The sequence below is a fragment of the Schistocerca americana genome, chromosome 3 (assembly GCF_021461395.2).
Source record: "Schistocerca americana isolate TAMUIC-IGC-003095 chromosome 3, iqSchAmer2.1, whole genome shotgun sequence".
NCBI lineage: Eukaryota > Metazoa > Arthropoda > Insecta > Orthoptera > Acrididae > Schistocerca > Schistocerca americana.
Window position 1 is genome coordinate 824,765,713 of NC_060121.1, and position 17,114 is coordinate 824,782,826.

Consider the following 17,114-nt stretch of genomic DNA (forward strand, 5'->3'; position numbering starts at 1 on the left):
TACAGCTGGCTCCTAGGATTGCACAAGCATTATACTCGTATTCATACCGTTAAAAATTATTAATTTTAATACTTTAGTGGCGTCCCTGATCCCGCGGATCAGCATTTCTGACTGCGTGGTAAGTACGCAAGACTCAGTGAAATATATTTTCCTGCTGCGCGCTATCTCGTGTGTGCTCATCGCCAATTTGTTGTGCTGTCCAAGTCGAATGTAACGCTCTTCCTCCCGAATGTGTATTGTACTTGTATTCCCGTTTTGCAAGTACTTTTCTCTCCATTCACCACCTTGTAAATGACCGTAATGTGCAGAGCATCTGTTACATACTTGGTGGATCCCAAAACACCCTGGATCTTTCAGTGACTGTAAATAACAATCAGGTGAAGATGTTTCCCTATTCGGTCACTGATGGCCTTCATTCGAAGTATGTATGCTGCTAGTTACTGTCTTTCCATTTTCTGCCCGTTTTTAGTTTGTTGTTTCATTGCCATGAATCAGAATATAGATTTTGTGTTGTAACCATTGACCAACAAAATTGTCTGCACCCTTTCAATATAGCCATGAATTGGAGTGTAGATTTTGTGTTATAACCATTTAACCATTGACCCAGACTGATCCAGAACGTTGTCTGCAGCCTATATATCTGTATATTGATGCGGTTTGCCAAACCAAAAATTTCTCTCGTGTGCAAACCTTTCCAACAGAGAGTATTAATTGCAGCCTGTGTCCCCAATTATTTTCCCGGTGTATTCCTGTCACTATCTTCCCCTACAGTTTTTACCATCTACTGCTCCCTCTAGTTCCATGGAAGTTGAGCCCTGATGTATTAACAGATGTCCAATCACCTGTCCTATATGTTTTAACTAATGTAACCAAGTAACATCATGTACTTCTGAAGTAGGTATTCATAGCAGTATCGAAACCAAATTTAAATATAAAAACTTGCGGTAATTGACTTGTTGTCTAGTTTGTTAACTGAAGTTTACTCACAGTTTCTGCTAAAAGGCAAACTAGAGTTTCTGTGAGGTTTTAAATTCCCGTCCACAGCGCTTATTTACCTCAGTTTTTTTATGAAAATGATAGGACGTATACTTGTCGAAATATTGGTTGCTTTACGTAAGTTGTTTGCTCTTTTTATACGCTGGGAGAAACTTAGGTGTCATATTGTTTACCTCGACGGGGAGAAAATGTTTCGTATCTTGCGGTTGTTAGATAAACTGCTCAGCAGTTGAGTAATATTTCAATCTGAAGCTAAAATTATATATATATATATATATATATATATATATATATATATATATATATATATATATATATAGCCAAGACGGTTGTAATTAATGCCTGTTATTGACGACCAGTTTCCCCGTTTGAGACTATGTTCCATTACGAGTTTATCACACTTGCCATGTCGTCTGATGCTGGAGAAAATACTGCATATTAAACATAGGTTTGCCAAAAATGAATGTGTAATGTGCTGTATATGTATGATGCTCTGTATACTCTCCACCACAATGACGACATGGCATGAGTGGTAAACTTATAATGGGACACGAGTAATAATCAAACAATTTTTTGAAGATCAGAAAATGACAGTCTCAACTGTCGAAACCGGTCGTCTATAATAAATATTAATTAATGCGATATTGGCTATAAGAAGGTTTTTCAATAGACAAACTTCTATAAGACTGCAACATGCGTTGTAGTTTTTGTTGAGGTGTAATGATCAAAACATTGTTCCATCGTTTACCAAAATCGTGCATCATACTAATTTCCTGCCACCAGTTGCATCAAGCAAAGTACTGACCTAGCTCTTGTTCATGGAAGGATCCATTACACTCGTCGACCCGTCGATAGCTTACCGTGCGCCACAGCATCATCAGCAAACAACCGCGGATTGCTGCCCACGGTATCCGTCAAATCATTTATGTATATAGAGGGTAACAGCGATCTATCGCATTTTCCCGGGGCACTCCTATCTCTGATGAAGATTCGTCGTCGAGGAAAACATACTGGGTTCTATTACTTACAAAGTCTTCGAGCTACTCACATATCTGTGAGCTTACTCTATGTGCTCGCACCTTCGTCAACGGCCTACAATGGGGCACGGTGTCAAATGTTTTTCGTAAATCCAGATATAAGGGATCTCGCTGTCGCCCTTCATCCATAGTTCGCAATATATCATGTGAGAAAAGCGCAAGCTGAGTTTCGGAGGAGCGATGCATTCTAAAAACTTGTTAATTCGTGGACATAAACTTCTCACTCTCAAGAAAGTCTATTATACTCGAACTTGTTATATACTGGCGTCACGTGGGATTTCTCCAGTCGTTTGTGACTTTGTGCTGGGTGAGAGATTCGCGATAAATGTAAATTAGGTAAGGGGCTTACGCCGTAGAATACCCCTTGACACTGGACTCGCATTCGGGAGGACGACGGTTCAATCCCGTCTCCAGCCATCTTGATTTAGGTTTTCCGTGATTTCCCTAAATCGTTTCAGGCAAATGCCGGGATGGTTCCTTTGACAGGGCACGGCCGCTTTCCTTCCCCATCCTTCCCTAACCCGAGCTTGCGCTCCGTCTCTAATGACCTCGTTGTCGACGGGACGTTAAATAACACTAACCTAACCTAATACCCCTTGTAAAACTGAATTGGGATTCCATCAGGACCTGGTGATTTATTTGCTTTCAAATCTTTCAGTTGTTTCTCTACACCAGGGATGTTTATTACTATTATATAAAAGAGTCTTTCCAATAGCCAAGTGACGGTATATTCGCAGAATTCTCCCATTTGAACAATTTCTTGAACGTGAAATTTAAAAATTCGGCTTTCGTTTTGCTACCTTCAGTTAACACACCCGACTCGTCAACAAGGAACTGAAAGGAAGCCTTAGACCCGCTTAGCGATTTTGCATAGGATCAGAATTTTCTCGAGTTCTCTGCCTGGTCTTTCGCTAAGATTTGACGGTTGTAGTTGTAGCATGCTTCGCGCATAGATCCTTTCACAGACGCACGCATCTATACTAACCATTGCTTGTCGTCATTTGTGCGTTCTCTTTTCAACCGGAAGTGCAACAGCCTCTGCTCCCTCAGCATCTTCCGAATTTCATTATTAAACCATGGTGGGTCTTTTATACCCTTCATACACTTACTACTCACATAACTCTCCAGACCACGGTTTATAGTCTGCTTGAAATTTGCCCAAAACTACTTTACGTCCATCTTACTAGAACTAAGTGATACCAGTCCAGTGTCTAACTGAGATGCTGACATCTGCTTATCTGCTATATCTAGCACAAACACTCTCCTAGCCTTCTTAACCTTTATTGACTTTCGTAGCGATAGTTGCTAGAATGACCTCTTGATCGCTAATCGCCATTTATGTACTGACATTGTCAATAAGGTCCAGCCTGTTTGTAGTTACAGGATGTAAGATATTTTCATTGTGCGTGGGCTGCCGAGCCAGCTGCTCAAGACGGTTGTCAGAAATCGTGTTCAAAAGTTATTTCGCATGACTGCCTGTCTGTATTTCCCCCAATGAATCCACAGACAGCTCAGGAATTGTCCGCGGGTTAAAGTCACCTCCAACAAGTACTTCATGATCTGGGTATTTCCGCAATATTGACCTTAGAGTTTCTTTGAGTGACACTATAACTGCCACAGCGGATTCGGGTGCCGGTAAAAACATCCAAAAATTTAGCATTGTTTCATCTACACCTGTTATAAGCGACCAGATTATTTCACTGTCACACTCAACTACGACATCAATAGAGACAATATTTTTGTGAACTGCAGTGGGCACTCACCTTCCTATGGCCTTTAATCTGTCTTTTCGATATACGTTCCACGACTCACAATTTATTTCAGAGCTTCCCACTTCCGGTTTCAGGCAGCTGTTGGTCCCAAGAATAATTTTAGCGAGAGAACTTTCCCGGAGGGCTGTAAATCTGAAACTTTATTGCGAATACTTCGACATTACACTGATAAAATTTAGACATTCGAAGCGTCTTTATGCTGAATGTCGTCTGACTTCCTTTGCTGCGTATCGATTGGCGAGAGTTCATCTGACTACTTTAAACTACCGTCCACCCTAAAAAAAAAAAAAAAAAACTCATGTTCAATCCACAAGTACTCTGCTAGCCGAGTAGGTGCTTCCTTTGTGTAGTGACACCCCTGACCTATCTCAAGGGGACTCCTAGAAATCGTCACATGACAAAGCAGATCTAGAAATATGCAGCCAAGACCGTCAAAGAGTCGACGAAGCGTTTGGCTGGGGGTTGTAAAAGAAACTCCATATCCGTCAAATGGTCGCATGCCTCTTACGTGACAATAGGTCACAACACAAATTAATTGCATTAGTTTTGCTGGATAGACTTGTTCTGACTATCTCCTTATATTGCAGAGGAGGCTCGGAGGCAGTCACATCGAGTGTTCGCTGGGGCACTTCCAACGAAGATGAAGATAATAAAATTTGAGCGGTGTGCTTTAGTTTCACTTATAGTTGATCGGGATATTGTTATTTTACCTGTGGACAATGGATTTTCTACAGTTATTTTGGACAAGTGGCATTAATTTGTAAATGTGCAATGTTTACCGTCTGATTCGATGTACTGCAGGATCGGCGCTGACCTCACAAAAAGTGCTGAGGGAAAGAGTGACAGCCTCCTGAAGAAAAGTTCCATGTCGCAGGAGGCTATCAATAGTCCTATTTCTTATGGCGCTGCCTCACTAGGTTATTTGACCTCCTGGAGGTTCTCAAGCAAGAGATTCCTCTAAGACCCACTCCGAATAACATTGGTGCTCCAACATATCGTGTAGCGAAACAACATACTACTCTGATCCAGTAGACTGATGTATTACTTTAAGAAAAGGCAGTGGCAGAAAATTGTCTTGGCTCTGGTCATATCATGGAATGTAATAACACAGAGATTCTGGCATGCAAGCTGCAGCTGTTTGAATACTGTTATTAAGGAAGCAGTTGAAATCAAATTAGCAAGTTACCTTACAATAAAGGTCGAGATTTTTGCTGTTCTCCCCATTGTCAAAAAACAAAGGGATAGGGTTAATGCTACCTCACTCTTCGTTATTGATATTCATTATCGGTAACTTCTGACATCGGTCATCTTTTATTGCGTAAGTGCATGATGGTATTAGTATTTACAGTGTGTGTGTGTGTGTGTGTGTGTGTGTGTGTGTGTGTGTGTGTGTGTGTGTGTGTGTGCGTGTGCGTGTCCGTGTGCATGTGCGTGTGTGTGTTTGTGTGTTTTATATTTCCGGCATTGCTTTCAAAGCCGAGGTTTTAAATTCCCTTGCACAGCGCCTACTTGCTGCAGTTCTGCGTTGTCTGTCGGAATATCTTCAGCTGTCGACAACATCACCCTGCTGAATGCCCGTAAGTTATTGGAACATCTTTTACTGTGGGAGGAACGCAAGTCCAAATTTTGTGTTTGAGATACTATTATCAGACGTCCCAGTCATTATATTGATTTATGAATTCCGACTGTCTCTCACATAGGACTGAAGGTTTTACATTGAGATATAAGTGACTTTTTATTCAAAATTTATTGCACTGTTAAAACTAACAATATTTGAAACCATGACTGTCAGAGAAGAATCTAATGAGGACCACAAGATATATTCAAAAACAGGAGATAAGCAGGTCCCCTCTCGAACAACCAGTGAAACATCGAGTGCAGACGCATAGGATTTGCCCTTGCTGTTTATCCAAAATATGTAGGTTCACTTAAGGAACAACGGCTGTTTAGAAGCAATAGCCGGCTGGGGTGGCCGCGCGGCTCTAGGCGCTACAGTCTGGAACCGCGGGACCGCTACGTTCGCAGGTTCGAATCCTACGTCGGTCGTGGATGTGTGTGATGTCCTTAGGTTAGTTAGGTTTAAGTAGTTCTAAGTTCTAGGGGACTGATGACCTCAGAAGTTAAGTCCCATAGTTCTCAGAGCCATTGGAACCATTTTTAGAAGCAATAATGTATCGTGGAAAGAAAATTCTGTGTGTTCACCTGTTTCAATAGAACAGACCGGCACAGGGAACAGCTACACACTAAAAACTAAGCCTCATGCTTGCCCCTTTAGCCGTTGCTCTCGTCTACTATAATGAAACGTTCCTCAGTTATGTTCGTAGCCATCCTTTTACTATCAAATGCATTCTCCTATAAAAAAAAGTAAAAAATGATAGTGTGGCTGCCTATTGACCCACTGAATGTTACTGAATGTTACTTCATGTTCCTTCTGAGACCACCGCTACGAAAGTGTGTAATGCACACCTGTAGAAAAAATAAAAATGTTCTGCAGCATCAGGATAGTATCAGGTAAATAAAACTGCTCTGAAATAGTAATAAACGCAGTGTTTTATACAGTTACAGTTTTAAAATGCCCTAATAAGCCCGCAGGACAGGACAGATAGAATAAATTGTGGAAAGGGACCAAAATAAGTGGCTGTCAGTTACACTCGAACATACAACTTTGTTATTTGATCAAACATTACAAGAGCCCAAAAAAATTTTGTTAAACACACAGCTTTAATCTTTGGGAGTTAACTACCGGCTGAAAGCCACTTTAATTTAAAAACGGCTGAAGGCCAATAACTTAAAACGTAAGCATAATCAGAAATTTAAAAGGCAAGCCTTATCTTAAAACAGTTCTTTAGATAGGATGAACTAAACAAGTGAAATTCAAATCTGCTGAAGGCCGAACACTTAAAACTCCAAAACGTTTAATTTTTTAAAAAAATACCAAAGTCCTTAGGCGAAACAGGCTGTAGGCCTTATGAACAAACAACTGATACCCAAACTGGCTGAAGGCCGGAGACCTAAAAATTCGATAGGTTGAAGTAAACAAGTTCAATTCAAATCGGCTGAAGGCCGAAAACTCAAAATTCAAAAAAAATTTTAAAATGCTAAAGAGCTTACGTGAAACAATACTTTAAACTAGGCTGAAGGCCTTAACGGTAAAACAACTCTAATTTAAAACACAAAACAGGCTAGAAACCATACAAGTACCAATAACAAGAACAAATTTAAAAAAAAACTAAGGCAGTACACACAAGGGCGCACAGACGTTCGCGGGTCGGCCTGTGATTCAAGCACTAATGCACTAACTAGATCTTATTATATTGAACTTCTTCTTATGCCTATTGGTGGTCACTTCCATTATAGACTCCATTGATTTGAACATTAAATAAGAAGAAGTTCAATATAATAAGATCTAATGAACAGAGTACTAATAACACTGTAATGGCAGAGACTGTTATTAACAAATCGTCTAGCGAATTGTCTTAGGATGGGATTTCAGTTCTCGCAAAAGGAGGTAACTATGCGATTACTCCTACGCATGTACCAGTGGAAGAGATTATAGCTAATGTGGAAACAGGGATTCGAACCTTCCCTAAGGTAACTGCTAATGCAATTCGTATTGAAATCACAAGGGTCTTATGCCATAAGAGGCCATTGAAGAGTAATTTAACTAATGGGGAGAGAAAGGCCCTCAGGGATTTAAATGCGGACGAAGGGATAGTTGTCCTTGCATCTGATAAAGGCAATGCCACTGTAGTGATGAACAAAGAGGACTACAGAAGTACGATTTTGGATTTATTAGTGGCGGGACATTACAATAAACTTAGAAGAGTCCCGACGGCTGTTATTTTGAGGTAAACTAATACGTTGATAAAGTCTTCTACTTCCATTCCACAGAAGGATAAAAAAGTTTTGCTAAGGAGTAAAGCTAAGTGTCCCAGACTTTGTACTTTACCTAAAGTTCACAAAATAAATCTCCCTCTGAGATTGTTAGTGCGATTGATTCCCCTGCTTATCAAATATCTAGGTATCTAGCTACCCTTCTACAACCATACATTGATAAGACTGATTCTTATGTGATGGATTCATGTCATTTTATTGAGAAAATTGAAGGTCTAACCTTGGCTCCTGAAGACATTCTGGTCAGTTTTGATATTGTATCTCTGTTTACTAGGATTCCGGTCAATGAAGTTATGGTTTACATAATGGAAGTTTTCCCTGAAGATTTGACTGCTCTGTTTAGACACTGTCTCACATCTAGTCAGTTTCAGTGGGATGAGGAGTTTTATGAGCAAGTGGATGGTGTTGACATGGGTAACCCGTTGAGCCCTGCGATTGCCAATTTTTACATGTAGAATTTTGAACAATTAGCGTTGAATAAAGCAAATAAGAAACCCATGTTGTTGGTATCGTCATGTAGATGACACATTCGTGGTTTGGACACACGGTAAAAAAGCCTTAGACGAATTTTTTTACTATCTCAATAGCATAAACCCTAAAATTCAGTTTACCATTGAAGTGGAAAAAGACCAGGCTATTTCGTTCCTCCATGTGCTAGTCATGAGACAGACCGATGGCAGTCTAAAACATAAGAACTCCAATCATCACCCACAACAAAAAAGAGGTGCAATCAAAAATTCAGTGGACAGGGTTAAACGGATTTGTACGCCGGAACATCTGGATACGGAACTGAATCATCTGAAACACGCCTCCGAAAAGAATGGGTACTCAAACAAAGAAATTAATAGAGTTTTAAGACCTAATTACAGCAGGCCAAAGGACAAGAATGGCACACAGCAATGGAAGAACACGGTGTCTTTACCTTTCATCAGTAAGGTTATAGATCGAATCGGCAAAATTTTGCTGAAACATAAAGTGAAACCGACCAGAAAAATAGGACAAGTACTTCGTTCTATTAAAGATAGAAGGCCACCATTATCATCTAGCGGTGTGTATAAAATTCCGTGTACTTGTTGCAAGGTCTATATTGGTACTACGAAAAGAGGTGGAATACGAGGGTAAAGGAGCATAAAAGTCTTTGCCGACTGGGAAAAATAGATAAACCGGCCGTTGCGGAACATGCACATCAGTCAGGTGACCATGTAGTTACGTTTTCTGAAACTACAGTTTTAAGTGCTACCACGAACTATTATCCACGACTGTTTAGGGAGGCTAGTGAAATTTATAAACATGAAGATAATTTTAATAGACAAGAAGAGGCCTTGAAATTAGGCGAGATATGGACAGTGGCGTTACAGAATCGATAAGTGATTTTTATCTGTGACGGACTATTATCGTTAGTTATATTTTATCTTTCACTAGTTTTCTCTCTGCTACTATGTGCAAGCTAGACCACGCCCACTTTCCTCGGAATTCAGGCCGCTCTCCGACGCCCGATTCGTCAGTCGGCAGGACTCAGTAGGACCAGCCATACCTCTGAGGATGTCCAACATAGTATTGGACGAAACGTTAGGAATAGAAGAATTTCATGGACCACGGCCATATAACCCGGAAGAATTATCAACAACAATTCACCCTATGATTTTTACAAGTTCTGACGGAATGTTATCTATCCCTTCTGCCATGCTTGATCTTAAGTCTTTGAAAGCTCTTTAAAATTATGATTCTAATACTAGATCCCCTATCTCTTCCCCGTTTCTTCTTCTACCCGGTCATTAGATAGTGACCTTGCCTCATAGAGGCCCTCAATGTATTCTTTCCGCCTCCGATCTCTCTTCTACATTTAGCAATGGAATTCCCATTTCCAATGTTACTAACGTTGCTTTTAATTACACCAAGGGCCGTTTTAAATTCTGTGAATCTTGAGCCAGTCCTCCCAACAGTAATTTCCTTTTCGATTTCTTCACATTTCTCGTGTAATCATTTCACCTTAGGTGAAATATTTCTTCCGTTACCCATGGTTTCTTCGGAGTTACCTTCCTTGTACCTGCGTTTTTCCTTCCAGCGTCTATGATTGCCGTTTTTAGAGATGTCGCCGGCCTGTGTGACCGTGCGTTTCTAGGCGCTTCAGTCTGGAACCGAGCGACCTCTACGGTCGCAGGTCTGAATCCTGCTTCGGGCATGGGCGTGTGTGGTGTCCTTAGGTTAGTTAGGTTTAAGTAGTTCTAAGTTGTAGGGGACTGATGACCTCAGATGTTAAGTCCCATAGTGCTCAGAGCCATTTGAACCTCTTTTAGAGATGTCCATTCCTCTTCAACTGTACTGCCTGCTGAGCTATTCCTTATTGCTGCATCTATAGCCTTGGAGAACTTCAAGCACAATTCGTTATTCCTTAGTACTTCAGTATCCCACTTCTTTGTGAATTGATTCTTCCTGACTAATCTCTTAAACTTCAGCCTACTCTTCATCATTACCAAATAATGATCTGATTCTATATCCGCCCTGCTTAAGTGTTACAACCCCATATATGATTTCAGAACGTCAGCCTGATCATGATATGTAATCTAACTAAACCCTTCCTGTATCTCACTGCCCTCTTCCAAATATACCTCCTCCTCTTGCGGTTGTTGAAGAGAGCATTCGGTAGAACCAACTGAAATTTATTTCAGAACTAAGTTAGTCTTTCTGTTTTTAATTTCTACCACCAAGCCCATATTCTCCCGTAATCCTTTCTTTTATCTCTTTCTCCAAACACATTTCAATCACCTGTGACGAATAGATTTTCGTCTCGCTTTATGTAGTTCAGTATCCTCATATTCTTTCTCAATTTCTTCATCTTCTGCTTACAACGTCGACATGTATATCTTAACTGTTGTCGTGTACATACAAAAACGACCGATTAGCTGATCACTATTTACTAGCAACAAACATGGATCAGCTAACGATAACGATTTCATATTTCCCGTAAAATGATGCTGTGAATTCTTTTATCAATCTGATAATGGTCAGACGACAGAAAGCAGCTGTATAAATATTGTATTTTACCAGTAGCTCAGTGCGGTAATATGACTTTTTCAAATATATAAGAGTTCTGGGACACCACCTTCTCAAAATGTATTGGTTGCTCATATGTACACTGCAAAAAAAAAAAAAAAAAAAAAGTGCAGCTGGAAAGACGACGTTGATTTAGATCTGACACCGGCTTATGCCATCTGGGGGATAGGAGATGTACTGATAATACGTCGTCTGCCAGCAGGTAGCGTAATGTCATATCTGCTAGACAGCCATCTCTGTCTGGGAATGGTCCAAGACAGAAGGCTCAGCGTGGCGCAGACGTGCGAAGTAAGCAGGCAAACGTGCCACAGAGGCGCCATGTCACGGATTGCGCGGCCCCTCCCTCTGATGGTTCGAGTCCTCCCTCGGGCATTGGTGTGTGTGTTGTTTTTAGCATAAGTTAGTTTAAGTAGTGTGTAGGTCTATGGATCGATGACCTCAGCAGTTTGGTCACTTAGGAATTCACACAGAAGCACTAGTACTGCCTACAGGCCAATAAACGAGTTTGAAAGGGATCAAATTGTGGCTTTCCGAGTGGCGGGGTGGTCCTTGCCACACAAGCTGGAGTGCGCCTCAGTTGTGTAACAATGCTGGTAGCAGTGGTCACATGAACATTCTCACACTGGCAGGCGAGGTTCTGTATGTCTATGCAGTACAGACAGCGTATAGCGTCCCAAGTACTATATTACGAAAAGACTTAAAAAACAGTATTTATAAAGAACAGACATTTAAAAATTGAATAATATATTTTTATCATGTAGCCGTAAAACAATAATTTCTCTGTCGAGAAATGCAAGGAAATGCAAGGCAAAGAAATATAACGAAGTGATCTAAAGAGACGACAAGTACGCTCTTTTGTTAATTTTTTTAGTCGTCTTCACTTCCTCTTTTGTCTTGAGTGTGTATAGACGGACATCTTTCGAGTGCTGACAAATGTAAGCATATTTGTATGAGTTAAGCAGATAATATATTAATTGAATATTATTGTGCACTTTTAATTTGTAAGAGGTGATCCCGATTTCATGTCCGCCTTCCTTGAATTAACCTACATTCAACTAATTTACAGTTCAACAATCGCAGCGGCCGATGCAGCCAACGACGCCATTACGTGGCGATATTAACTTATGAAAAATTATCGGAAGCGGAAAACTCGCCCGCTATTAACATAATATTAATTTTTCTCCACAGCCGCACGAAGTTGCAGAAATACGTAGCTTTAAGATTCTTATTTTCAGTACCATAGCCGAGACCCAGAGCCAGGACTCCGACTACAATACAATGGTTAACGGAGGTAAGAAAAATACTCTCGCGCGTGTGTGGGCCGCAATTGTAATTAATAACTATAGATCTTTTGCTTTAAAGTGAACTGACTAGCCGAGGAAATTAATATGTAAAGTTTACTACATTGTTCAGCTTGTATGCTCATGTTTTAAGATGCAGCGAGTCTAACATTCATTAACGTAACAAATAATTTGAGATTAATATTGTTAAAAAGGAGAACTTCAGGAAAGCATTTAATCGTAAAATCAAAATTAAATGAAATATCATTTTTATTAAGGCCCACCACGTAAGTCGGCAACAATCAAAAAATAATAATAACAAAAATAATATATTAAATTACGACGGCCGACGGACGCGAGAAGCGGCCAGGGTATTCTTCCCATAAGACCAGTAGTGTTAGATTCCTACCTCACCACTGATAAGAGGGCTTGTAAGCCTAAACGGGTCCACAGGAAATGTTGCGAACCATTCATTGGTAGTGGGTTTGTGGGTACGCACAGCTGTAGCCCTTCTTCCACTCACGCCACAGCATCGACTTACATGGCTCGATTAACGCTGCCAGAGAAACACTTGGAAGATGGAATGGCGCACTGTGGTCTTCAGCGATGAAAGCAGATTCTGCCTGCACGCAAGTGAAGGTCGTTTCCTCTTACGATGTAGACCTGGTGACCGCTCTCTCGCAGAGTGCATTCGCCGAAGACACTGGCCCCACCACACGTTTGGTGTTCCTGTGGGCTGCGGGGGGAGACGGGGGTGGGGGAGAGACGCTAATTCCTGCTCGGTACGTGCAGAATGTTCAACACGAAGGTGATATGTTGTTCCAAGAGGATAATGCTCGCTCACACACTGTCCGTGAATCTCATCTTGCTCGACAAGACGTACAACTACTTCCCTGGCCAGCACGATCTCCGATATCCAAAGGAGTTAGTGTGGGATATGGTGGTAGCAGAAGTGACTCATGCAACTCGTCAACCAACAACTCTTAAAGAATACGTGAACAACACGAGCAGCCTTGAAATAACGTATCCCAGTACAGTATTCGAAATCTGTACGATTGACCGGATACTAATCAGCTCGTGCATTGCCCCCCGTCGAGAGTGTACCTCGTACGAATAAGGATGTTTCCGCATGGGTCGGTACCTTATACCTCAGAAATGCTTGTGGTATTGATCTGTAAATATAATCATTTCATGTACTACACATGGACTGTTGCAACAATTGATCTTGAATGAATTGAAAACCTCTACAACGGGGTACTGAAGTTTGTCTCGCGATGTATGTTGATTAGTTAGTCTGATATCGTTCACATCTATTTAATTATATCACTTTTGCGCACTTTGTCGATATTCACCACTGCAGTCTTGCTTTGGCTTCTTCCAGTGAGCTCAATAGTGTTAACGTTGTTCGAAATTACTTCCAAAGATATTTCAGTTGTCAGCTGTGGATCCGCAACTATGATAAGTTAGGGAAGAGAGTATCAAGATAGGATGCTTGCAGACGTCATCTATTGTGCTAAGTTGTTGTTCTCTTAACAACTGCACAATGTTCATTTGATTCCATTTGGCATGTCATATTGCCAGAGTGGCGTCACATCGATCTGGTATCGATCCATCCGAGTGACAACTATGGTTTCCTCGAAATGAGAGTAAAGTCTTATTTATAGTCTGAGGGTCCCAAATGGAATGTTTCAGAAACTTCTTCATTCCCTCTAGCACCTTTCCTTCATGGCGTTTTAGTGCAGCAGTTTAAGTGTAACTGTTGTGATGTACCTGATTGTGGAGACTGAAGGTGGTATAGTTATAGCGTCATTAATGACCGTGGATGAGAGAATAGGGGAGGTAAAACTATATGTCACTCCACTGCCCGAGGATAAGACAGTACTGAGAACTAATGACCGTGTACGTCTAGAATTATGCTGGTAATGAATTAAATTTATTTTCACATATGGACGTAAGCCATGCGACGGTAACTATTGTTTACAGCTTAGTACTCACTTTTGTGAACAACATACCGTACGATCAAATTAGATGCACCTTTACCTGTGGTTATTTGCACTTTAGATGTATTGGCTATGTACGGCTCTGTTTGAAAAGAATAGTTCGATGTAGTCATTGGGTCAAGTAGCGAGCGACTATTTTCATGTGCTGCAGCTAATTCCCTGCAAATAGTAACCTTTAGCTGTGATTGTGCAGTCAGGTAGTCTATGCATTGGCAAGAACTGCTAGTTCATAAAATACAAAGAAATACACAATAAAAGTCAATGAATAATTTAATAACAGGGATTCTCTTATAAAGTCTGTGATAGATGTAGACGACGGATAATTAGGCTGAATAATGTTTATTTAAGAAAGGACATCTAAGATAAATGGGAAATGTTCCTACGACATTCATTTAGAACAAAGAGAGTATACAAGGACCTAACATCTATGGCCAAGTACACGCAAACATAACGGTACAGGTGAGCCCCTGTTAATCAGCCACCATTACTGGATATCCAGTTGGAACACACTTGCCGAATAACTGGCACCACGCAGGGAAGCCGTACACTACATCCAGACAAGCTACACCCCCCCCCCCCCCTCCACACACAGTGAGATGATCTATGGCCGATCTCCCACTAAGGCTAGGCGCGCACAGGCGATTTTTCAGTCGGCGCGACTTAACAATCGCTGTCGCGGAAGTACATTGTGGTGCGCACACAGCGGCAGGAAAATCGCAACTACTCTCAGTACCAGCATGGATTTCATCGAAACAGCTTGTTTGGTGGCGCTTTTACTACGAAGAAGAGCGACCAAACAGCGCAAATTTCGTTACTGGGTGCATCCGATTATAAGTCAAAGACTAGTGAAAGGGCAGTTTTACAAATTACACGAAGAGTTACAAAATCACCCAAATAAATTCTTTCAATACTATCGAATGTGTAAGAATAGTTTTGATACACTGCTTCAGACAGTAGGACCGAATATAACAAAACAAGATACGACATGGAGGAAGTGTATACCACCTGAGGAGCGCTTATCAGTGACTTTGAGGTAAGCACACATTATGTCATTCAACAGTTTTTATTGTCCTTTTACATTATTGATTAGATACATCAAGAGAATCATTTCATTCAACAATTGTTGTTGCCATTTTACATTACTGATCAGATACATCAAGAAAATCACTACTGCAAGTCGAAACTGACGAACTTGTTTCATGAGAAAACTGCAAAACCATGTTGCACATAGAGGTTTCTGTGGTCTCGTTGCGTTTGTCAGCAGAGGAGCACACGAACAAATTTTGTGGAGGTTCCGTTTCATTTAGGACATTTGAAGAATACAGTTGAACGAATGAAGATGGTGGAGAATAAGTTTCTTGAGTGGTGTTATAAGTCGCTTGAGTTGTGTCATAACACATGTTCGGATGCTGTGGAAAAATCGGTGAAAGGTGATAATATCTGGCATTCCTCATCACATTCAGTATTTCTATTTTCGCGTAATGTTTCTGTTCTTCGTTTAACCTTGCCAGCATGGGGACAAGCATTAATATAAAATTCTTATCCTCGTTAACTTCTTCTTTTTGTCTGTCTTTTAATATATTTAATAGAGATTCCTCGTAGGACGTAACCTTCTTGGCTCCTCTTTTCGTAGGATGTCGTACTTTTGTGCTCTGTACAGTATCGTTGTTGTTTTGTGAATACAAACTGGGGGGAGAACCTACTTCCTTGTTTCCTGTGCTACTGGGCATAATTTCGATGTTGCTGGTGGTCGGTCTGTCTTCCATTTGAGGGAGCAGAAATAACATTGCATCGAAGTATAGATATTTCCTCCGTTTTCTTGCAGCCTCGCCAGACGAAGATTTTTTCTGTGATGCTAGTTCTCTTGCGAAGCAGTCCTTCAGTTTTTTCCACATGATGAGGAAGGAGAGCCTCAAACTTTTAATTTTGTAGGAGATGAAGCATTTGCACTGTCTAGACAGATTCTGCAGCCGTACTCGAAGAAAAACTTGAAAATGAAACAGCGTGTTTTTAATTATAGACATTGTCGTGCTCGTAGAATGGTGGAATGTACTTTGGAAATTTTGGCTAACAAATGGAGAATATTTCATCGACCTATGGATGTGGATGTTGGTTTTTCAGACATAATCATAAGAGCATGTTGTATTCTGCATAATTTCGTAAGACGAAATGATGGTGTACGAACTGAGAACGAATCGTATGAATGCCTTCTGCAAGGCTGTGAGCCTGTAGGAATAAGAGCTGATGCGTGTGGTATGCAGATAAGGGATTATTTTGCAAACTACTTTGTGACTCTACAAGGTCAGTATCTTGGCAATATGAAAAAATTTAAATTGTTGTAACTGTGATGTCTACATGAATGAATAAAATAAGTGAACATGAAATACCTTTGTTAGTCTTCTGGTCCAGGCAGTTCAGTCCAGTTCCGAATTAGGCTGTAGCGACTTCTCCCCATAGTTTCTCTTTCAAATTGCGATCACTGTATTCTTTTAATTTCCTGTTGTAGAGAGCTGGTCGCTTTTCTACTTCTGCAATAAGTCTTTCTGAATCGACAACACAACTTCCAATGTCATCCGTAGCGCAACTCCCGTTATCAGACATACTGTTGGCGCACTGAAATTGTGTGTATGCAACACAGAGCGAGAGCGACTGACTGAGAAATCGCGTCGCTAGTGCGCGCGGGCTCATGCCAGTGCCTGTGAATCATTCCACACCTGCGACAATCGCGTCGCGCGTGAAATAGGGCCGGTTGCGTCTTTTAAATCGCCGCTACTTTTTTGTCGCACGTGCGCGCGCTCCTATTCGAGCCACTGTGTTTCATTCTTGCGACAAATAAATCGCACGACGGAAAATCGCCAGTGCGCGCCTAGCCTAATATATAACGATCCTGATTGTTCCAGGAATGCAGCGGCCACAGCCAGCCGGATACATCGCCATCGCCTGCCACGGTAATGATGCATGATACCCACACTAACAAACCCAACCTTGCATGAACGAGAGCAGCTAGTAAACCACTACTGCTCTTACTACCCATCCCATTGTCGCAGAGGTTTTTTTCCCACGGCACGAGCCTTGGCACTT

General features: G+C 41.1%; 1 protein-coding gene across 1 annotated transcript; it reads right to left on the bottom strand.

The window, feature by feature from the left end:
• Nucleotides 1-6,076: 6,076 nt before the first annotated feature.
• On the bottom strand, nucleotides 6,077-16,721 carry LOC124606426. The gene is made up of 3 exons (XM_047138408.1): nucleotides 16,479-16,721; nucleotides 15,542-15,982; nucleotides 6,077-6,157 (listed from the first exon to the last, which is right to left on the bottom strand). The coding sequence occupies exons 1-3, from the start codon at nucleotides 16,719-16,721 to the stop codon at nucleotides 6,077-6,079; spliced, it is 765 nt and encodes a 254-aa protein (XP_046994364.1).
• Between the last annotated feature and the right edge of the window lie 393 nt (nucleotides 16,722-17,114).

Coding starts and splice junctions, on each gene's coding strand:
- LOC124606426 (XM_047138408.1), bottom strand. CDS start 16,721: ATGAGCCCGCGCGCACTAGCGACGCGATTTCTCAGTCAGTCGCTCTCG. Junction 15,983..16,478: donor AAGAGAAACTATGGGGAGAA/GTCGCTACAGCC, acceptor CTGTCTAGACAG/TGCAAATGCTTCATCTCCTA. Junction 6,158..15,541: donor TAATGCTTGTCCCCATGCTG/GCAAGGTTAAAC, acceptor TTTTTTTTATAG/GAGAATGCATTTGATAGTAA.